Consider the following 21,459-nt stretch of genomic DNA (forward strand, 5'->3'; position numbering starts at 1 on the left):
TCTTCTCCAAATCATCACCACCATAATCTAATATTGTATGAACACAGTAGACTAAGTAAAAATTATTACCGTAAGATGTTGGCCTGAGTGACATTCTATAATTTATTTCTTACAGCTATAACAGCAGGATTAGTTCATTGGAAAAGCCAGTCTGTCTCAGTTAACCTGAACCGATTAGCAAACCATGTTTGATAGACCATGTTACTTCTATCCATCGGTTTCACTGCAACATATGCAGTTGGTCTCCCTCTTTGCAGCTATAACAGCCTCCACTCTTCTGGGAAGGCTTTCCACTAGATTTTGGAGCATGGGTGTGGGGATTTCTGTACATTCAGCTACAAGAGCATTAGTGAGGTCAGGCTCTGATATCAGGCGCGGAGGCCTGGTGTCAGTGTTCCAGTTCATCCCAAAGGTGTTCAGTGGGGTTGAGGTCAGGGCTCTGTGCAGGTCACTCAAGTTCTTCCACTCCAACCTTCACACACCATGTCATCATGGAGCTCGCTTTGTGCACAGGGACATTGTCATGCTGGAACAGGTTTGATCCTCTTAGTTCCAGTGAAGGAAAACTGTAATGCTACAGCATACAGAGACATCCTATACGATAGTGTGCTTCCAGCTTTGCGGCAACAGTTTGGGGAAGAACCACATATGGGTGTAATGGTCAGGTGTCCACATACCCCTGGCCATACAGTGTATCTTATCACACACATGGTAGCTCTTTGGTAGTTCTTTCATATACATGTGCTATTATAGACAAAGTGACGTTATGAAGCCGTGGATGTGGGCTGAGATAACACACAGTATTTCTGGATGTTCACTTAATCAGGTCACTCGAAAGAACCGAATCAGTAAAGTGACTCATAAAGTCCACCGCTGTTAATTGACCGACACAAACCCACCGCCGCGCGCGCTTAATTGGACTGTCTCTCTCTCTCTCTCTCCCTCTCTCAGTCTCTCTCTCTCTCCCTCTCTCATTCTCTCTCTCTCTCTCCCTCTCTCTCTCTCTCACTCAGTCTCTCTCTCTCTCTCTCTGAGTGCACGAGCCAGTTGGTCGGAAGGAGCGCGCTCTGAACGCGGCACGCGCAGCTTCCCCCCTGTCTGATAAGGAAAACTTCTCAGTTTTATAACTCATTTTATTATTTTTTTTCTTCCACTGGAGATTAGCCTGTTTTTCTTGTCACGCTTTATCCAAGAATATGGGTGCAATGCGATCTGTGCCAGTCTGGATTGTATTGACCATGATGCAGATCTCCTGCTTGTGTGAACCTCTGGAGAAACAAGACAAGCAAGGTATCACTATTACTCCATCAGTCTGTCTTAGGTGTTGTTCTATTACATGCTTAAATGATTTAAACAAAAACAGCCTTTCTGTTCTAAAAAAACCAGTTTACTATGTCTAGCTGCTTGCTATAATAAGCACAGGAGACAGATGTAGGGCTTCTGTATGATTTAAGCTGACAAAAATGGAAGAAGTGATTCACATGTTTAACAAGTTTGTTCTAAAGCCAAAGCCTCACTAAAACATAACTGAGTGCATGTGATAAATACATTTTTCTAATTGCTCTGATACATTATCACATGTGTCTGCACATGTCTATCATAGGGTTACACAATATATCCTTTGTTGACCTTTGCAATATTGACATCACAGAAGGCTGTAATATGAAACTGCAAAAAATAAATAAATACATTTCTAAAAATGCCACATTTTTCTTTGCGTGCTCTGGGCATCCTCAACAACCTCAGACATTACAGCTGTGGTTGTTCCAATGAATCATGTCATCAAATAAAAACTTCAGAAAATAACAGAAACAATGTTCTGTTTTGTCTGCACACCAAGTGAGTAAAAGGTTATTGTAGGTTATAACCTACAACAGAGGGTTTCCCTTTCTGAAAAGTTTCCAGATAGGACCCCTTGAGAAAGCAAGAACTTTTCAAAGCATGTAGGTTCATGAAAAGTATAACACGAGGAGAAATTATTATTCTTAGTAGTAGTAGTAGTAGTAGTAGTACACATATCATGCATTTCAGGAATACTTTATGCATCTCCACACATATGTCTTTGACATATTCTAGATATCTTAGCTCATATACCTTTGAAGCCCTTTGCAGCTTTCTCAGGCGGTGGATAACAGGGTGGGATTTCCTTTGATTTTTCATCCATCTGCATCTATGTGGTGACCTAAAGGAGCATGAACACAGAGTGAGACGACACAGAGGCTCAGAGATTTCCCACTACCCTAGACCCGTGTACTGTCTCCTTGGTTCATTATTTCCTTCTGTCTTTATCTCAGACACACACAGAGCCTTGTCCTGGCTGCAGTACTGCTGGCTTGCCACAAGCCATTGCATAAACATTTTGATAGTAAGTGGGTCAATATGTCAGAAATGACTAAGGGGAGAGCAGTTGGAAGGCAGCAGGGGTCTTTAAGCTGCTACTTAATCAGGCACCAAAATGGTGTAAATGTGACACTTGTCCGAGATACATACTCAGATTAGCGCTTATATGGTTGATAATGCTTTTGTCAAAGTGGAGGCAACTGGTTAACACTTGCAATTACCTAAATATTGCTGTAAATAAAATAAAAGTTAAAAATAGTTGGTTTCATGGTGGGGTAAATAGTATGTATGTAATGTTTGTGTGTACATTTGTTGTTAAAAGTGCACTGATATTTCCATGGTGCTATACGGAAGGAAATATTTCCTGATTTTTCTCATTACTTTATTCTGCAATTGTGGAGGATATGTTGTTTATAGATTCTTTGGGCAGTGGGCTTGGAAATGTTAAAAAAAAAAAACTCTGTACTTTCCACAACAGGCCCATACACAGGGGACAGTGGTTCAGGCAAAAAAAAAAGCACTTACCTTGTAAGGGAGTATTTCTGCTTGCTAGATGGTAAAACTACTGTTGTATTTTGAATGGAAAGTTGCAATTACATTCTTATGTCTCACAACACCCTTCACATTTAATTATTTTTATTGTATTGCAAGGAATTAAGGAGTTAAAAACCAGACACAGGGGAGCTGTATATCACACTTATATTTTAGGAATATCCAAAATAAGCAAATAATATATCCTAAGCTTTCACAGGTTACAGAGCTGTTTATAGTTTGGAGATCAAAACGTGCATGAAAATGCAATTCAATATATGCAAAAGAAAAAAAAAACTTTCAAATCTAGAATGAGTGTGTATATGGGGCTCAAAATTAGAAAGAGCAAAAAAAAAACATAAAAAGAAAATTGGAAAAGTCTTGGAATGTTCCTTGAAATTATTAAATTATCATAATTGTGTATTAGGTGCAAATGCCTGCTTAAGCACTAAAATCCATCCTTCCTATATTTCAGTGATAGACCTGTTGGCTCTGCAGGATGTCAAGCAGAATGTGGCTGCAGTGGAAAAGCTGTCTGGAGCACTGAAGACTCTCAGTGATCTCTACATCGTCTCTACCTTCCGCCTGCCACCCAAACTTGGAGGAGTGCTACTCGGCTTCTACAATAAGCAGGACAATAAAAAGTACCTGGAGCTTGCCATAATGGGCAAAATCAACAAAGGTACTTTTAAACATAAGAGTAAATCTAAACATGATGTGATGGCAGTCTTGAGCAGGGTGCTGCTGTCTGTATAGTGCTGCAAGATGGCAGGAGAAACCAGAGCAATGCATTACTGAGACTGCCAGGCTATGAGAACAATGCTTGAACTGTTCCACTAAAAAAGACCCAATACTGAGGTCACCAGAGGGTAGTCTTAATACTCTGTTACTATACACATACAAATACATCAACGTTCTTTTACCTACCACAAACGCCCCACTGCATTGCATAAATCACCCTTAATAACATAATAAGTGTGTTAACTGCACTATAATCTTTGGATTATTACTAACCAATTTATAATATCAGTGATGTCACCGTTTAGGTTCACTGATAATAAAGTTTGTAATAATGATGTTACTGTTCTGACAGCTCTTGTGCGGTATGTTCGCGAGGATGGCAAGCTGCACACAGTAAATCTGCAAAGCTCTAACTTGGCAGACGGGCGTGCTCAGTCCATCATCCTCCGCATAGGTGGTCTGCAAAGAGAAAACCTCAGCCTTGAGCTTTATGTCAACTGCCGCCTGGCTGACTCCGCCCAACGCCTGCCACCACTGGTCGCCCTGCCTGCAGAGGCGGAGTTGGTGGAGATAAGAAATGGCTACAAGGCATATGCTCGGCTTCAGGTATAGTAGCTTTGCTCAGACACCGTTTTACTTGTTCTCTCATAACATGATGATCAACAAGTGTTGTGGTCATGTACAACAGAGAGTTTTGACTAGGTTGGTTAAAGTTTCTTGATTTGGCCCACATTTCTATTTTGAATTGAACCTGTGAGAGAAGGGCAACTTGAGTGAGTAAATTAGGGATATTTCTATGTGTTTGAGAATGTTTGTGTTTGGTTACAGGGATCAGTGGAGAGCCTAAAACTAGCACTCGGGGGGACTGTAGCTAGTGCAGGTGCTCTCACTGGCTGCCCTTTTCAGGGTGACTCCTCCTCATACAATATAGGTAACACACCATCAGATACACAGCTGGCTAATGAAACATCCAATAATATTGATTTTAATTATGTTTGTGTATTCTAAGATAGTCTCAAAGTATTAATGAATGTAGTGAATTCTAGGGCTATTCTTTCATGTATTCTGTTTTTATAAATTTGCATCTCTGCCTTTGCTTCCATTCACAGTAAATGGGGAAGTGAACTCCATCCTTGGTGAGTGCTATAAACCAACTATAGAACATCTGTATTTGTGGGTGCATATAATAAAGAATTATGTTTGTTGGTCACAGGTGATCACACCAAAGCTCTGATTGGACAGCTCATTATCTTTAATCAGATCCTGGGTGAGCTTCGAGAAGATATCAGAGAGCAGGTGTGTGTGTGTGTGTGTGTTTAAGTGTGGATCATGATAAATGTCTGTTATTTTTGCTGTGTTTTGACTGTGTGTGGGTGTGCATATCTCTCTGCCTATTGTAGGTGAAGGAGATGTCTCTCATTAGGAATACCATACTGGAGTGCCAAGTGTGCGGTAAGTCTTCTCTGCCCAGCTCGCTCCAGGGAACCAATGAAACTAGATTTACTTTGAGTTACTTAATTTGACCCAACTCTCTGTTCTGAATTGAGCGACTGGGAAAAGTCACATTATAAAGCAGTAAACTGAAACTAGTTTATAACATGGCAAATTATTTTCATAGGTAAATAATCTTACTTCTACTTTTAACTTCTATCAGTGGGGAAAAAAAGAACGATATATTAGACACTGCATGAAACTAGCTTTTTCAACACCAACTGTGTAGGTAGAGAAGTAGTCTGATCTTACATTTAAAAGAAAAGTGGCAAAAAAGAACAAGCATTCTCGAGTGCTATCAGTGTGAACAGTAGACAGTTAAATTTGAGGATGTTTTAATCCTGAAGTGACAACCATGTCACATTTGTATTTGTGAGTACTGCTTGCAATAATATAACATGCTAATAAATGTATCATTTTAAACCGACTAGAAATGGCAAAGTTAAGCAATCAGGGGGGAAAAAAACATTGGAGTATTGTAGCATTTTCTTTTTCTTTTTTGTGATGTGTTGTTTAGGGTTCAGTGAGCCTCGTTCCCGCTGTCAGCCCAACCCCTGCTTTAAGGGCGTTCCCTGCATGGAGACTTTTGAGTTCCCAGGATACCGCTGTGGGCCCTGTCCTGAAGGGATGACCGGCAATGGCACCCACTGTCAAGACCTTGACGAAGTGAGTCTGTTGCTATAATAAAAACAAACACTGGAATATATAAATACAAGGCATGCATATACTTGTGTTTTCTTTCTGCCTTTCTCTCAGTGCTCACTGGCTCAGCCCTGCTACTCTCCAAGTGCATGTGTAAACACAGTAAAGGGCTTCAGATGTGAGCCCTGCCCACCTGGATATTGGGGGAAACCTGTCTTAGGGGTTGGTCTGGAATACGCCAGGAACCACAAACAGGTGCTCACTAGGACACACAATCACACTTATATATATAGGGTTGCCACCCACCTGGTTTTCAAGCTGTGTCCTTATGTCCAGTAGGAAAAAACAAGCAACGAAATCATACTGGACAGTTCTTTTGTCACTCCCCACTTCCCCATCCCACTGAAAATTTCTATGCCAATTGTGCCATTTTGTATAATTGGCACTTATTTTAAAGCAACTGCCAATCATACAGAGAGCTGCTACAAGTCACAGTGTCTGTCTAAAATATGCAGGAGAAGTGCAAAAGGAAGAAATCCCCAAAAAGAAGTGAAAAGAAAAAAAATGTCAGAGTATTGTCAAGGAAGAAATCTGCATTTGATTTAATTTTAGATTCTTGTGCTGAATTCTACAAGCTTGTTTTGAAGTACAAGATAGTTCTGCTGACAGTGGCATGGCCAAATGCAAATTACAGTTGGAAGAAACATTAGGGGTGTGTCTAATGAAATTTTGACGTTGAGTGTTAGGGCATAGTGTGTCCAGTTTTAGCATGTTGAAAAGGTGGCAACTCTACTCACATAATACATGACTACATAATTACATAATCTGTCTTGGGCTCCTGAGTGGCACAAAAGCATTCATCCTATCACAGGGAGATTGTCAGTTCGAATCCTGATGATGCTACCACCATCTATGCCTAGGGGGCCCAAGAAAGCATAATTTGCTCTGCTTTCTAGGAAAGAAGAATGTCATTACTGTCTCCCCTGTTAATCAGGACAACACTAGCTAATCATAGGGATCTTTGAGCTTATGTATATGGGAAAGGGCAGTTACTGACATTGTGTGAGTGGCAGTTTGAAAAAAATCTGGTGGCTTCACCATGCTAGCCTTCTCCCTCCCAGTAGCTGTCATGTAATGGGGAGAACTGCGAACTGACAATGATAGGCATAGAGGATATTGTATTTACATGATAGCTGTCACAATGCTGTTTTATCTGATGGGTTTTTCCTTCACAGGAATGTCTAGACATAGATGAATGTGTGGAAGTTGCCAATGCATGCACAGCCAATTCTGTCTGCATAAACACCATTGTAAGTATTATGGCTCTTATTTAGACCTCAGCAGCCCAATTCCCTAATAACACATGGGAAGCTTCGATGAAGTCAGCTGGAATACAGTGAAGTGCCAAGAAACCTCCAATTCACTTTACACACACTCTCTTCCTCATTTTCTCTCAGGGGTCGTTTAAATGTGGGCAGTGCAAAGCTGGCTATGTGGGAAATCAGACGGCAGGCTGTTTTCCTCGGAAATCCTGTGCAACACTTGACTTTAACCCATGTCACTCCCATGCTCACTGTATCATTGAGAGGAACGGGGACGTGTCCTGCGCGGTATGCTAACAGCTAATATCACTTTAACCTTATAAATGGGTAAAAACATCACGTTTGTTTCAAATGAGGCCTCATTCTAGGAACATGCAAGTTTTATTGTGCCTTCTTAATTCATGATTATGTTTACTTGGACTTTTTTGTTGAATGTATGGTCTGATTGAGGATGTGTGTGTACTATTCTTATGTCTTATATCTGTTCTGTGTTTTTCAGTGTAATGTTGGCTGGGCTGGTAACGGGAAAACATGTGGTATAGACACAGATATTGATGGCTACCCTGATCGTGCTCTACCCTGCATGGACAATAACAAGCACTGCAAACAGGTTTGAACTCATCACCTAGCCTACATTACATAGCCTGTACTACAGTATATCACTTTTTACATATTTGAATTTCTCATATTTCTCATACTCAATTGAAAATCATCATGGATGATGTATTAATTACAACAAGTTGTCGGTTTCGTTTCCTTCTGGCTTGTAAGTGGTGCAATTTGCAAAGAAGTATCCACAAACTGGGACTCTGTGTTTAATTCCCAGGAATGACCCAACCACTTTCCTCAAAGGATGATTAACTGCTATATAATTAAGTATGTGAGCAGCGGATGTATTTACTGGCATACATAGGTCCATCTAAATACATTTTGTGTCCTTCTGCTCCTGGAAATTGTAGTCTATTTAAATGTCTTACATTTTATCTCTGTGTATCTCTAATTCTATATAGAGTTAGTAGGGATTAATTACTCTTTTTTTGCTACAGCACACCAACAAACCTAATATACAGTTCTGATTCTAATGATTTGCTTTTATGTATTTAGCAATTGTTTACCTTTTTTCAACCACACTGTAACATTTTTAAACAGTTCATACTTTGTCATAATATAAAGAACACTCCATATGATTTCGCATATATTTCTCACACCTATGTATGTGTCTATTTTGGTATGTCCATTATCATTCTTATACAGGATAACTGTATACACACACCAAACTCAGGCCAGGAGGACGCAGATAATGATGGCATAGGTGACCAGTGTGATGAGGACGCTGATGGCGACGGCATTAAGAATGTGGAGGTATAACAATGGAGCTCATTATATGACTATTCTGTCATTAAAACACCTCTATATTTATCTATGCCAAGTTTACTTACTGACAGTGTGACATACAGCATAACATGTCCATGCATAGGTTATGCATAAATGCTTGTTTCCCCTAATCACCTTGTTTTAGGACAACTGCCGGCTGGTACCTAATAAAGACCAACAGAACTCAGACACAGACTCCTTTGGTGATGCATGTGACAACTGTCCCAATGTGCCCAACATTGACCAGAAAGACACAGACAACAATGGAGAGGGCGATGCCTGTGACCAAGACATTGATGGAGACGGTCAGTATAATTCCTGTGTCTCTGTCAACTCCCCTGGATTAAAGTAAAACATCACCATAAATACACATTAAATATGTTTATAATGAAATTAGTATGATGTGATTAGGGATTCTGGTGCTAATTTGTTGGTTGTTGGTGTATTTTTGTTGTTTCTGTGAGAAATTAGCAATTGTCTGCTGTGCTGACATCATAGGAGGACATTGCTAGCACAGTTACAATGGTGTTTAATAAATGAAAAAAATGATCTCATAGATAAATAATAATGGTCAAGTTTCTTTTCTCACACACCGATTTCCAGCAATGTTCAATGTCATATTAATGAGAAATGCAGTGTAGAAATCAGTAAATGTTAAACTCAAAGTTCCAGAATGCAGTGTAGTTATAGGATGCAGGTAAGCTACTGCAGAGACTCAGTTCAGCTAGTTAGCGATCTCCATGATAACGAGTTTGATAGCATTGATTATATTAGTATGAAAGTTAGAGCTTTGGAACCTGATCTGTTTGAGAAGAGTATACAGATGAGGAGGTGAGAGAGCTGGACAGACTAAAAGACTAAAATACATTGGGTAATTGCTGTCTTTAGCTAGAGATGAAGGGAGCGCTAATTCCCACTGGCAACAGTATCAGCAGGTAGCTGAATGGCATCGTGGGTAATGTAGGAAGCTGTTAAACATGTAAAAATAGATCAAAGTGGCAGTAATTGAAGTTTGTTTTTAGGTTAGGGTTAGGATTAAGTCAAGGTACTGGATAATATTAGTTTTGGGGCCAAAGTAAGCATATGATTAGTTTTCAAGAAATGTAATCACACTACTTTTGTATCTACGCATGTCCTTCAGCTGTAATGTGTTTGAGACTGCATGTCTGACGTGTGTGTCTGCATGCACTGCAGGTGTTCAGAATGTGCTGGATAACTGTCCCAAAGTGCCCAACCCTATGCAGACAGACCGGGATCACGATGGAGTGGGAGATGCCTGTGACAGCTGCCCTGAGATGAACAACCCCATGCAGGTCCTCAGAGTTTACAAAGCACCATTCTAAGGTCTAATGTCTCAGTTTAAGCAATTAAAAAGGACTAGTTTAGTTCTCTGTTGGAGTTTAAAAATTCCAGTAGTCCTGGCAGTAGTACTCACTGGGTGGGTAATGTCTGGTTTGTTTGTACCAGACAGATTGCATTATGATCAAAACTTAATTTTTCCATCTGTATTATTGCTGTGCATAAGTTGATAGTAACTGTTTTGTATGTGTTTAGAGAAGAAGCCTTTATTTGTCACATATACATTACAGCACAGTGAAGTTCTTTTCTATGCATATCCCAGCTTGTTTGGAAGCTGGGGTCAGAGTGCCAGGTCAGTCATGATACAGCACCCCTGGAGTAGAGATAGCCAAGGGCCCAACAGTGGTAGCTTGAACCCCCAACCTTCTGATCAGTAACCCAGAGCATTAACCATTGAGCCACCACTGCCCTTTTTCTGTTGTGTTAAAAAAAAAAAAAAACTCTCTAAAAATCTAGAATTCTAAATTTTAAAGGACTTGTTTTAGTTTTTGATCAGTCAATGGTCTTTACTCACTGGGATTATTTGCTGTTTGTAATTTGAGTCCAATTCAAGTGCTAAGAAAATGCTAACATAATGCTACTTATATCCTTGCAGACTGACATAGATAATGACCTGGTAGGAGATGTGTGTGACACCAACCAGGACTCGTAAGTTTAAACATACGCACACACTAGCTTTAATTCATGTGCAGTGTAATGAACATTATGTATTACTCTGGCGCCACCTAGACCTCAGACTTTTTGCCTGCTGTACAGTCTGTCACATATTTCTGTAATGTGCTTTGATGGTAATATTTTGGTACTCTACAGAGGAGTGCAAATGTTTGCATACCCCTAGGGCATACTGAAGAAGACAATTGTAATTTATATCAGTAACAAGGTTAGTGTGTTACATTTTGCAGATGTTTCTTATCATTCTTTCATTCATCTTCAGTTACTGCTTTACATGGTCAGGGTCACAGTGGATGCAGGACCTATCCTGGGTGCACCTCTTTTGTATCCTCTCTCATCTACACACACTTTATTAGGAACACCTGTACACCTACTCATTCAGGCAACTATCTAATCAACCAATCGTCTGGCAGAAGTACAGTGCATAAAGTCATGCAGATACGGGCCAGCAGCTTCAGCTAATGTTCACATCAACCATCAGAATGGGGAAAAATGTGATCTCAGTTATTTTGACAATGTCATGATTGTTGGTGCCAGACGGGCTGGTTTGACTATTTCTATAACTTCTAATTTCTTGGGATTTTCACACACAACAGTCTCAGACTCAGAGAGTTTACTCAGAATGGTGCAATACAGAAAAAACATCCAGTAATTAGCAGTTCAGTTGTTGATCAGAGAGGTTAATGGAGAATGCTTGGCCAAGCTTCTTTGCCCATTGTTCTTGACATTTCTATCAAGAACAATATAAATCTGCCAGATTTATACATACACAGGCTTACATTGTCTTCTTTAGATCAGGTCTGGAGGCTTAGGTCATGGCAAGTCTTCTTTTCAAACAATTTTTTTCTGTGGATTTTGATTTATATTTTGGTTTGTTGCACTTACATTTCATTTGTGACGTTTTGTAAATAATTTGTGAAATACAAGTGCATTTTCTTTTTTCAATTCAAAAACCATGAGGGATACAAACCTTTGCCTTGAACTGTATATTAGGGGTGTAATACATTGCCACTGCCATTGCCATCTGTATAGCTGCTTTAAAAAAAAAATCTGGCCCATACTGTTATTATTTTTGTTATATATTTTGTTGTATACCTGCCTGTTACATTTTCTAACAAATTTAGTTGGTTTTATTTCCCAAAATATTGCCTTAAACAATGTAGTAGCCTAATTTAAACCACCCTGACCAGGCAGTTACAAAAGATTAATGAATGCTGTAAATGCATTGTTCATGGTCAGTTTAATTAATGTGGTCTTTTTTTGCCCTGTAAGCTTCATGTCTGTCCTCTACCCTACATGATCCCAGTACAGATGCACGCCTCTAATCTCAACCAGATGCCATATGAACCTTTCCACATAATATATTCATATTTGGTTACATTCCTATTGTATATGTATATATATTTATGTTTGTATGGTTGTTTGGTCAGTGATGGGGATGGACACCAAGACAGTCGAGACAACTGCCCCGACATCCCCAACAGCTCTCAGCTTGACTCGGATAACGATGGTATTGGAGACGACTGTGATGATGATGATGACAATGATGGAATTCCTGACACTGAGACTGCGATAGGACTCGGTCCTGATAACTGCCGGCTTATTCCCAATCCAAACCAGAAAGATTCAGATGGTAAAGAACTCTTTTCATGGTTGTTTGCACTGGTGTTTTTAATCATGATCATCACAACTTAACATTCCTGACAATCTGTTTTCTGTGCTGCTGGTACTCTTAAGCTTTAACTAAATGGCTAGTATAATCAACAACTTTGTGGTTGATATACACTATATTACCAAAAGTATTCGGTCACCTGCCTTGACTCACATATGAGCTTAAGTGCCATCCCATTCCTAACCCATAGGGTTCAATATGATGTCGGTCCACCTTTTGCAGCTATTACAGCTTCAACTCTTCTGGGAAGGCTGTCCACAAGGTTGAGGAGTGTGTTTATAGGAATTTTTGACCATTCTTCCAAAAGCGCATTGGTGAGGTCACACACTGATGTTGGTCGAGAAGGCCTGGCTCTCAGTCTCCGCTCTAATTCATCCCAAAGGTGTTCTATCGGGTTCAGGTCAGGACTCTGTGCAGGCCAGTCAAGTTCATCCACACCAGACTCTGTCATCCATGTCTTTATGGACCTTGCTTTGTGCACTAGTGCACAGTCATGTTGGAAGAGGAAGGGGCCCGCTCCAAACTGTTCCCACAAGGTTGGGAGCATGGAATTGTCCAAAATGTTTTGGTATCCTGAAGCATTCAAAGTTCCTTTCACTGGAACTAAGGGGCCAAGCCCAACTCCTGAAAAACAACCCCACACCATAATTCCTCCTCCACCAAATTTCACACTCGGCACAATGCAGTCCGAAATGTACCGTTCTCCTGGCAACCTCCAAACCCAGACTCGTCCATCAGATTGCCAGATGGAAAAGCGTGATTCATCACTCCAGAGAACGCGTCTCCACTGCTCTAGAGTCCAGTGGCGGCGTGCTTTACACCACTGCATCCGACGCTTTGCATTGCACTTGGTGATGTGTGGCTTGGATGCAGCTGCTCGGCCATGGAAACCCATTCCATGAAGCTCTCTGCGTACTGTACTTGGGCTAATCTGAAGGTCACATGAAGTTTGGAGCTCTGTAGCAATTGACTGTGAAGAAAGTCGACGACCTCTTTGCACTATGTGCTTCAGCATCCGCTGACCCCTCTCCGTCAGTTTACGTGGCCTACCACTTCGTGGCTGAGTTGCTGTTGTTCCCAAACTCTTCCATTTTGTTATGATAAAGCTGACAGTTGACTGTGGAATATTTAGGAGCGAGGAAATTTCACAACTGGATTTGTTGCACAGGTGGCATCCTATGACAGTTCCACGCTGGAATTCACTGAGCTCCTGAGAGCGGCCCATTCTTTCACAAATGTTTGTAAAAACAGTCTGCATGCCTAAGTGCTTGATTTTATACACCTGTGGCCAGGCCAAGTGATTAGGACACCTGATTCTGATCATTTGGATGGGTGACCGAATACTTTTGGTAATATAGTGTATATATATATATATATATATATATATATATATATATATATATATATTATCTGTATACATCTACAGGGCTGAGAAACCCACTCAGTCTTTCCAAAAAAAATAAAAAACATGTAGTTACCTGTTTATGACCAGGGATAAGATTACAAGAAGATAAGAATAAGAACCAGGGATAAGAATGAGAATTCTTTGGTCAATAAGGTCAAAACAGATACAACTTGTCAATTCTTTAATTTTATAACTTAAAGCAAATTTTTTGTAAAATGTATCACATATATTCAGTGGCATGTAAAAAACAGTACACATTAGCTCATTTTTGCAAAATAAAAAAGTGAGATAGATTGTTATGATTCTAAGGTTTTAATATTTTGCACTCTCTTATTAAAATATTAAAGTCCAACCCCATTTTTTACTATATTTCTCCCCATCTCCCCAGGTAATGGTGTTGGAGACGTATGTGAGAATGACTTTGACAATGATGCAGTACTGGATTTGATTGACGTGTGTCCAGAGAGTTCTGAGGTCACGCTTACAGACTTCAGAGCCTATCAGACTGTCATACTGGACCCTGAGGGTGATGCCCAAATTGATCCTAACTGGGTGGTGCTTAACCAGGTCAGCCTGGCAGATAATTTCTATAGTGTTGTGCTTTTGTGCTGATCTGATTTCATGGAGAATAATACACTTTTAACCATTTGACAGACAAAGTACACAGTTAATTCAACCAAAGCCTTAACCAAATTTTAACTAGTGCATTTTAACTAGTTTGCAAAAGCACATGGATTTGCAATGTACATGAATTAACTGTATGAATTTCACTTTAGTAAAGAATACTCACATAGTTGCTAATGTGTGAAAAAAATCCTTATTGATTATTGTGACATTTCAGGGTATGGAGATTGTTCAGACGATGAACAGTGACCCTGGATTGGCAGTTGGTAGGTCCCCTTTCAAAACTCAGCATTTAAACACCAGTTGATTGCTCACATTGGTAGTTTTAGTGCTGCTAAAATTAGCCACAATCATGCAGCTGGTGCACAAACCATAACATATACACTATACGCCGATCAGCCATAACATTAAAACCACTGACAAGTGAAATGAATAACATTATTATCTCTTTATAAGGGCACTTGTCAAGGGGTGGGATATATTAGGCAGCAAGTGAAGAGTGAGTTTTCGAAGTTGATTTGTTGGAAGCAAAAATGGGCAAGCATAAGGATCTGAGCGACTTTGACAAGGGCCAAATTGTGATGGCTAGACGACTGGGTCAGAGAAGCTGCAGACCGGTCAGACAGCCCATGCTGACCCATGTCCACCACCAAAAACACCTGCAATGGGCATGTGAGCATCAGAACTGGACCATGGAGCAATGGAAGAAGGTGGCCTGGTCTGATGAATCACGTGGACGGCCGGGTGCGTGTGCGCTGCTTACCTGGGGAAGAGATGGCACAAGGATGCACTATGGGAAGAAGGCAAGCTGGTAGAGGCAGTGTGATGCTCTGGGCAATGTTCTGGTGGCAAAGCTTGGGTCCTGGCATTCATGTGGATGTTACTTTGAAACGTACCACCTACCTAGACATTGTTGCAGACCAAGTACACCCCTTCAGTGCAAAAGTATGCCCTAATGGCAGTGGCTTTTAGCAGGATAATGCACCCTGGCACACTGCATAAATTGTTCAGGAATGATTTGAGGAACATGGCAAAGAGTTCAAGGTGTTGATTTGGCCTCCAAATTCCCCAGATCTCAATCCGATCGAGCATCTGTGGGATGTGCTGGACAAACAAGTTCAATCCATGGAGGCCCCATCTCACAACTTACAGGACATAAAAGATCTGCTGCTAACGTCTTGGTGCCAGATACCACAGCACACCTTCAGAGGTCTTGTGGAGTCCATGCCTTAATGGGTCAGAGTTGTTTTGGCACCACAAGGGGTACCTACACAATATTAGGCAGGTGGTTTTAATGTTATGGCTGTATATATGTGCGTGTGTATATATATATATATATATATATATATATATATATATATATATATATATATATATATACATACAGAGGATGTCCCCAAAGTCTTCATACATAGGGGAAATTAACCACAAAGTTGTCTCATCCTCTGCTCATCTGTTCTAACCCCCCACCCCCACCCCCGCTCATTTTTCAGGCTATACAGCATTTAACGGTGTGGACTTTGAGGGCACTTTCCATGTAAACACAGTAACTGATGATGACTATGCTGGCTTCATCTTCGGGTACCAGGACTCATCCAGCTTCTATGTAGTGATGTGGAAGCAGACTGAGCAGACCTATTGGCAATCTGTGCCATTTAGAGCCATGGCTGAGCCTGGCCTACAGCTCAAGGTAGCCATACATCAAATTCTATCCAGCTCAGCACAACTTTATTGGTTTGGAAGTGTTTAATTGAAATAGCTTTATATATTTTACCTAACAGGCTTCTCCCATGTGTTTCTGTATCATCAATGTGTTGTATTGTGTTTGTAGATTAGAGACCCCATTATACAGACCAATGTATACTCAGATTATGTAGGAAAGGGCTTACACTTGGCTTTCTGGCTCCACCTGTAGGCAGTAAAGTCCCGCACAGGGCCTGGCGAATTTCTCCGTAACGCTTTGTGGCACACTGGAGACACAGAAGGTGAGGTGAAGTTATTGTGGAAAGACCCACGCAACGTCGGCTGGAAAGACAAAACCTCCTATCGCTGGCAGCTCAGTCACCGGCCCCAGGTTGGCTACATCAGGTGAGTGTATGTAAGGCTGGCAAGGGTAAAGACCAGCATCCCATAGAAAAAGTTCGACCTAAATTTCCATTACAGTTTCTCCATGTCGTATTGCTAATCTTAACAGCTGCATCTCATTCCTACTATTTAGTACTTGTTCAATCTACAGAAATATTTTGTCATTACCTCACATTCTGTAAAACATTTCTTTAAACATTAGAGGGCGCCCTTCTGTATACAGTTAATGGATGCATTGATCCCAACATGAGGTGAACAAAATCCTCACTGGTGGGCATGAAGATGGGGGTCTGGATGCTTGTCTTTGTATTTTTTTTTGTTCCGTTCCCCCCTTTTCCTAAAGCCCTAGCCCTCCAAAACCTCTGTGACTTTAGTGAGTGGTTGGGCCTCCTGGCCTTCCATTGTTGTGGTTGCCATGCCAATGAAATCCTTGGCAAGAATTTCCTTGGTGCCTCTTGATATGCAGATCCAACGGAAACTACTGTAGTGGACAGGCTGGAGAGACAGTGAGGAAAAGGGAGGACACAGAACAAGGAACATGTGTGATTTAATGTATTATATACATATACAGTATATACTCATGTATAATATATTTTTCATTTGAGCACACAAAATTTGACCAAATGCAAGTGTTTCAGAAAATAACAGTTTGCCAAACCTGACATAGGAGATTAATAAGTAAGCTATATATTAATGCATGTATATGCAATGGTACTTTCTAACCAACATCAAATAACTGAATTACATTTAAAAACAAAAACATGCAAGGGCTGGCATTTGGATTTAGATTTTGAGAAGTTGTCACAGTCCTTTCTGCACATTACTACTTACAGCAGATGGGGGAGTAGGGAATGGGGGGCAGCTCTGTCAGACTGCTGTGTGTATATAGCCAGTTCTCTGTGAAATTCCAAGCTCTTTCAGGCACACAGAGAAACACCTGCTTTGTATTCAGTTAGAGTGGTGAATAGAACTAAACACACACACACACACACACACTATACTACACTTCAGTCCAGCGTCTCTAAAACATCACGTCATCCTCCAGACTCCTACAGGACTCTTCTCTCCTGTCCTTAAGCACCAACAGCTTTTCTCTCACCAAACTCTAGCACGGATATGCCGTATTGCAGTAATTGTCCGGCACTTTTCATTGACTAATTCCTATACTACCTGTATACCCACACTGTCTAATGCCACTAATACTTAGTATTATCTAATTAATGAGTAATTTCTGATATTAATAAGTAATTACTTGATAATTACTGTGTATTAGGGGTGGACAATATTGCAGAAATGTTGTATCACAGTATTTGACATTTTTACAATATGCTATATGTCACAATATACAGTATAGCCAGTGGTAAGGTTTGGCTAACAAAGCCTCAACACGGGTGACTATAAGATTTTTTAATTTTAAAAAATTGTATGTAAAAAAGAAAAGTATGTAAGATGTTTACAATGTAATAATGTATAAAATAGTTGATAACGTCAACGATGATAATAAGGGGGGGGGGGGTTGAACGTATTCAGATTTTATTGTTTTTAGCTGTTTAGTTTCTGCTTGATTACATTTAATAATCTGTTGTATGTTTTCATGTGGTTTTCTTTCTTCACTGTGTGTATTGTTCTGGAAAGCACTTTGTAAACTGGTATTATTAGAATTATTATTATTTTTTTATCAGAATCAAACCGTTTGTTGTAGAACTCCAGATGAAGTCCAGTCTTGATAGTGAAATATACTGCTATGTCTTATAATAAGAATTCTATAAGTTAAGTATGTGTTTGTGTGCATGGCAGAGTAAAACTCTATGAGGGAATGGAATTGGTGGCTGACTCTGATGTAGTGGTTGACACGTCTATGAGAGGAGGTCGGCTTGGAGTTTTCTGCTTTTCTCAAGAGAACATCATCTGGTCCAATCTACGCTACCGATGCAATGGTATCCCACCCTTAACACACACTCAGATAAACATCCGGTGAATTGTGCAATGCCAATTTTTTATGCAATGATTTGCAGTGACTGAGAAGTAGAATCAAAAGTAAAAGTCTTTAGTGATAGAATAATAATCAAATAAGGATTATGGATGCTTTACAGGATGGCTGAATATTTATAAAATATTTATATCTGTCTTTTTACAGACACTGTCCCGGAGGACTTTGAGTCACAGCATAAACAAGTACTAATGCACATTCAGGTGTGAGGAATAGGAGAATCAAAGCTGGCCACCCTGATCTGCACTGCCTCTTCATACAGAAACACTCACGAAGTCTCTACATTTGCTCTGGGTCTGCAACCAGCCACTGTGCACGAGTCAGACTGTTGAGCTCTTGTGTGAAAGGGAACACAAGATCAAAAAGAGAGAAAATGACACCACATCCCTCTATATCTGAAGAGGCTAAATCAATGTAGAGAAATCAACAACTGACTTTTTATTCTATGAATGAGACTGTTGTAGCAAGGAGGTGCCTCAGGTCAATGTAAAAAGCAAAAAGCTGTGTGTGTGAGAGTGTGTGTGAGTGTGCGTGCATGTGTAATGATGTGTGAGGGAACAAGTGAAAGGGAAAATGTGTAAAGATGACCATGTGTTAATGATCACTGACTTTTACGTCTAGGACAGATTTCCTTGGTAAGTTCTCGCCGTAAATCTGTCATCCCATTATTGTAAATATCAAATTAAACCAACTTTAAAGTGTATAAGAAACAGATTTGCCAGGAATAACACTTACGGAGCCATCCTGTGTAATATCCGTCTGTATTGTAAAATGAAAAATGTGCAGGTTTAATAGACCACCATTAAATATTCATATAATTAAAAGTGAATAGCCTCAGATATGAAACAATACCAGGACTCTTTACATTCATTGTGACAGTTACTCACAGGGCAGATTACAGGCTACAGTGACATCCATGGGACTCTAACACATATAACTGTAAGGCATAATTATATAAAAGTTCATTCAAATTGCAAGACTGAGACTACCACAAGACTAGCTGTCTATTTAACATACAAAAAACATTGTTTATACATTTTTTCTGAGTAACTAAATGGTATGGCCTAATGTAGGGGTGTCAGAATCTGTCATTTACAGGTGTTTTCTAACCCTTCTATGGAACCTATGTTTTTTTTTATTATTAATATTTTTTAATTTATAAAAAATGTAGTGTATTTTTAAGAACGTTGTCCCCAATCTTTTCTTTTTACTCTTTTTTTTTACCCCAAGTTTACCCCAAGCTTCCTGCCATAACTCGTATCCCAGCAGCACAACTTCAGTCAGTATTTTCGCCGCTTCTCTGCAGTGGCTCACGCGCCCACAGTCATCGTTAATGAATCCGGCCAGTACTAGTTCAGACCGGCTCGCGGTGTCCTCGCGCTCCGGGAGGCCGGGACGAGTGCAATATTGGCGGGAAATCTTACAACAATGCACCGCGTCCCGCACCTGCCGGCCGGCGGGAAACATGATGTTCGCGCATGCGCTGTCCACACCGTGGCCATCCAACCGCAGAGCAGCGCTAAACACAACAAAAACACACGAGTTGGAGGAGAGTGCCCATAACACTTTTCACTTTTCAAATGTGCTTTATTAGACATTTTAGACTTTTTTATATAATAATAGATTTGACTTTGTGACGCAACATTTAAAAGCATAATGAACTTTGGTTGTTTGTTTTATTCACTGTGTTAGACTGAGAACGAGCAACAGGGAGGAGCATCAGGAACGGAGTCCATCACAGGATGCTCCCAACAGGCTTTTTTTTTTGTACGTTAACATTTTATATGGCATGTGTTGTTTAGTTTACATTCCTATGCATTGCCGAGTCCTTCGTTCAAACATCCAGCGAGCACGTGTGCTCATATAAAGCGGGGCATGAAGCACCAATGAATAACGCCGCGAGGGCGTTTCCTAGACAACAGGTTGCTTAGATACGTTGTAGTTCATTGCCTACTAAAGAGCTTGACAAAATTTCGCCAAGTAAAAGTTAACTTTTCTATAATAAACTCGCATGTCACATCACATAAATAACACGTGACACAAGAATGAATAAACAAACAAACAAACAAAAAAAAACAGTAACTTACCCATAACAATAGAGCGGTCGTTGTTGTCGCAGCCTTCCTTCCCTACTAGTTTCAAACCATTTGTTTTTACACACACACACACACACACACACACACACAAATGCGCTTAATGAAATACAGCGAGGAACTTCTCCCTCCTTCCAGTATAGTCCGTTTCCTCGCCTTCTTCCGCTTCCTCGGTGTCGAGTTTTCGTTTTTCTGCCTTTTCCTCCAAATCTCGGCGCACAATGCGACTCCCGTCATGCGGAGCTTCACCTCAGTGCCGAGCTCGAGCTCCGCCTCCACGGCCAACAAAGCGCAGTGTGCCCTGCTCAGTGAGGCGTGCACGCGGACACACACACGCAGAGCCAGACTTCTGAGTGCTCTCAGGATGGCCAGTGAAACAGACCGACCGCGAATATCGTCATCCACTCACTAACAGGTGACTGAGTCGCCCTAGAAAATAGTTTGCCCTGAACTTTTAAAATCGATACAGGAAAACCCATTAACAACGCGATGAACCTGTTGTTTACATATTTACATATTACATCAGCTTGCCTATAGCACATCTCAATCCCAAACAGCTACACATCCACCTGTCCTGTCCCTGCAGCCTTGTCTCCCAGCGTCATCCAATCAGAAAGAAGCCTGTGGCTACAGCCTAACGTCATACTAATAATTATGTCAAAATATAGTATATGGACCCAAACAGTATAAAATACTACATGCACTCACTGAGCACTTTATTAGGAAGACCTTTACACCTGCTCATTCATGCAATTATCTAATCAAACAATCGTGTGGCAGCAGTGCAGTGCATAAAATCATGCAGATTACGGCCAGCAGCTTCGGGTAATGTTCACATCAGCCATCAGAATGAGGAAAAAATGTGATCTCAGTGATTTTGACTGTGGCATGATTGTTGGGGCCAGATGGGTTGGTTTGAGTATTTCTATAACTGCTGATCTCCTGGGATTTATACTCACAAAAGTCTCTAGAGTTTACACAGAATGGGTACAATAAAGAAAAAACACAGATTTTAGGGTGACAGTTCTGTGGGTGGAAACGACTTGTTGATGAGAGAGGTCAGAGGAGAATAGCCAGACTGGTTCAAGCTGACAGAAAGGATGCAGTAACACAGATAA

The 21,459-nt window shown here is 40.5% G+C and overlaps 1 protein-coding gene and 1 long non-coding RNA gene across 2 annotated transcripts; one reads left to right on the forward strand and one right to left on the reverse strand.

Moving 5' to 3' along the window:
* The first annotated feature begins 1,157 nt into the window (after positions 1–1,157).
* On the forward strand, positions 1,158–19,263 carry thbs3a (thrombospondin 3a). The gene is made up of 23 exons (XM_026940157.3): positions 1,158–1,290; positions 3,347–3,553; positions 3,965–4,218; positions 4,441–4,543; positions 4,722–4,748; positions 4,826–4,908; positions 5,013–5,064; positions 5,621–5,769; positions 5,860–6,000; positions 6,981–7,055; positions 7,203–7,355; positions 7,567–7,677; positions 8,322–8,429; positions 8,587–8,746; positions 9,636–9,754; positions 10,396–10,448; positions 11,903–12,105; positions 13,938–14,116; positions 14,391–14,439; positions 15,667–15,863; positions 16,089–16,261; positions 18,056–18,195; positions 18,396–19,263. Exons 1-23 carry the CDS (start codon positions 1,197–1,199, stop codon positions 18,455–18,457), a joined length of 2,892 nt encoding a protein of 963 aa, XP_026795958.2. The 5' UTR covers positions 1,158–1,196; the 3' UTR covers positions 18,458–19,263.
* LOC128318021 (uncharacterized) lies at positions 18,996–20,873 on the reverse strand. Its single transcript, XR_008301454.1, has 2 exons — positions 20,336–20,873; positions 18,996–19,767 (listed from the first exon to the last, which is right to left on the reverse strand). It is a non-coding gene; the product is annotated as an uncharacterized LOC128318021 (long non-coding RNA).
* Between the last annotated feature and the right edge of the window lie 586 nt (positions 20,874–21,459).

The sequence above is a fragment of the Pangasianodon hypophthalmus genome, chromosome 1 (genome assembly GCF_027358585.1).
Source record: "Pangasianodon hypophthalmus isolate fPanHyp1 chromosome 1, fPanHyp1.pri, whole genome shotgun sequence".
NCBI lineage: Eukaryota > Metazoa > Chordata > Actinopteri > Siluriformes > Pangasiidae > Pangasianodon > Pangasianodon hypophthalmus.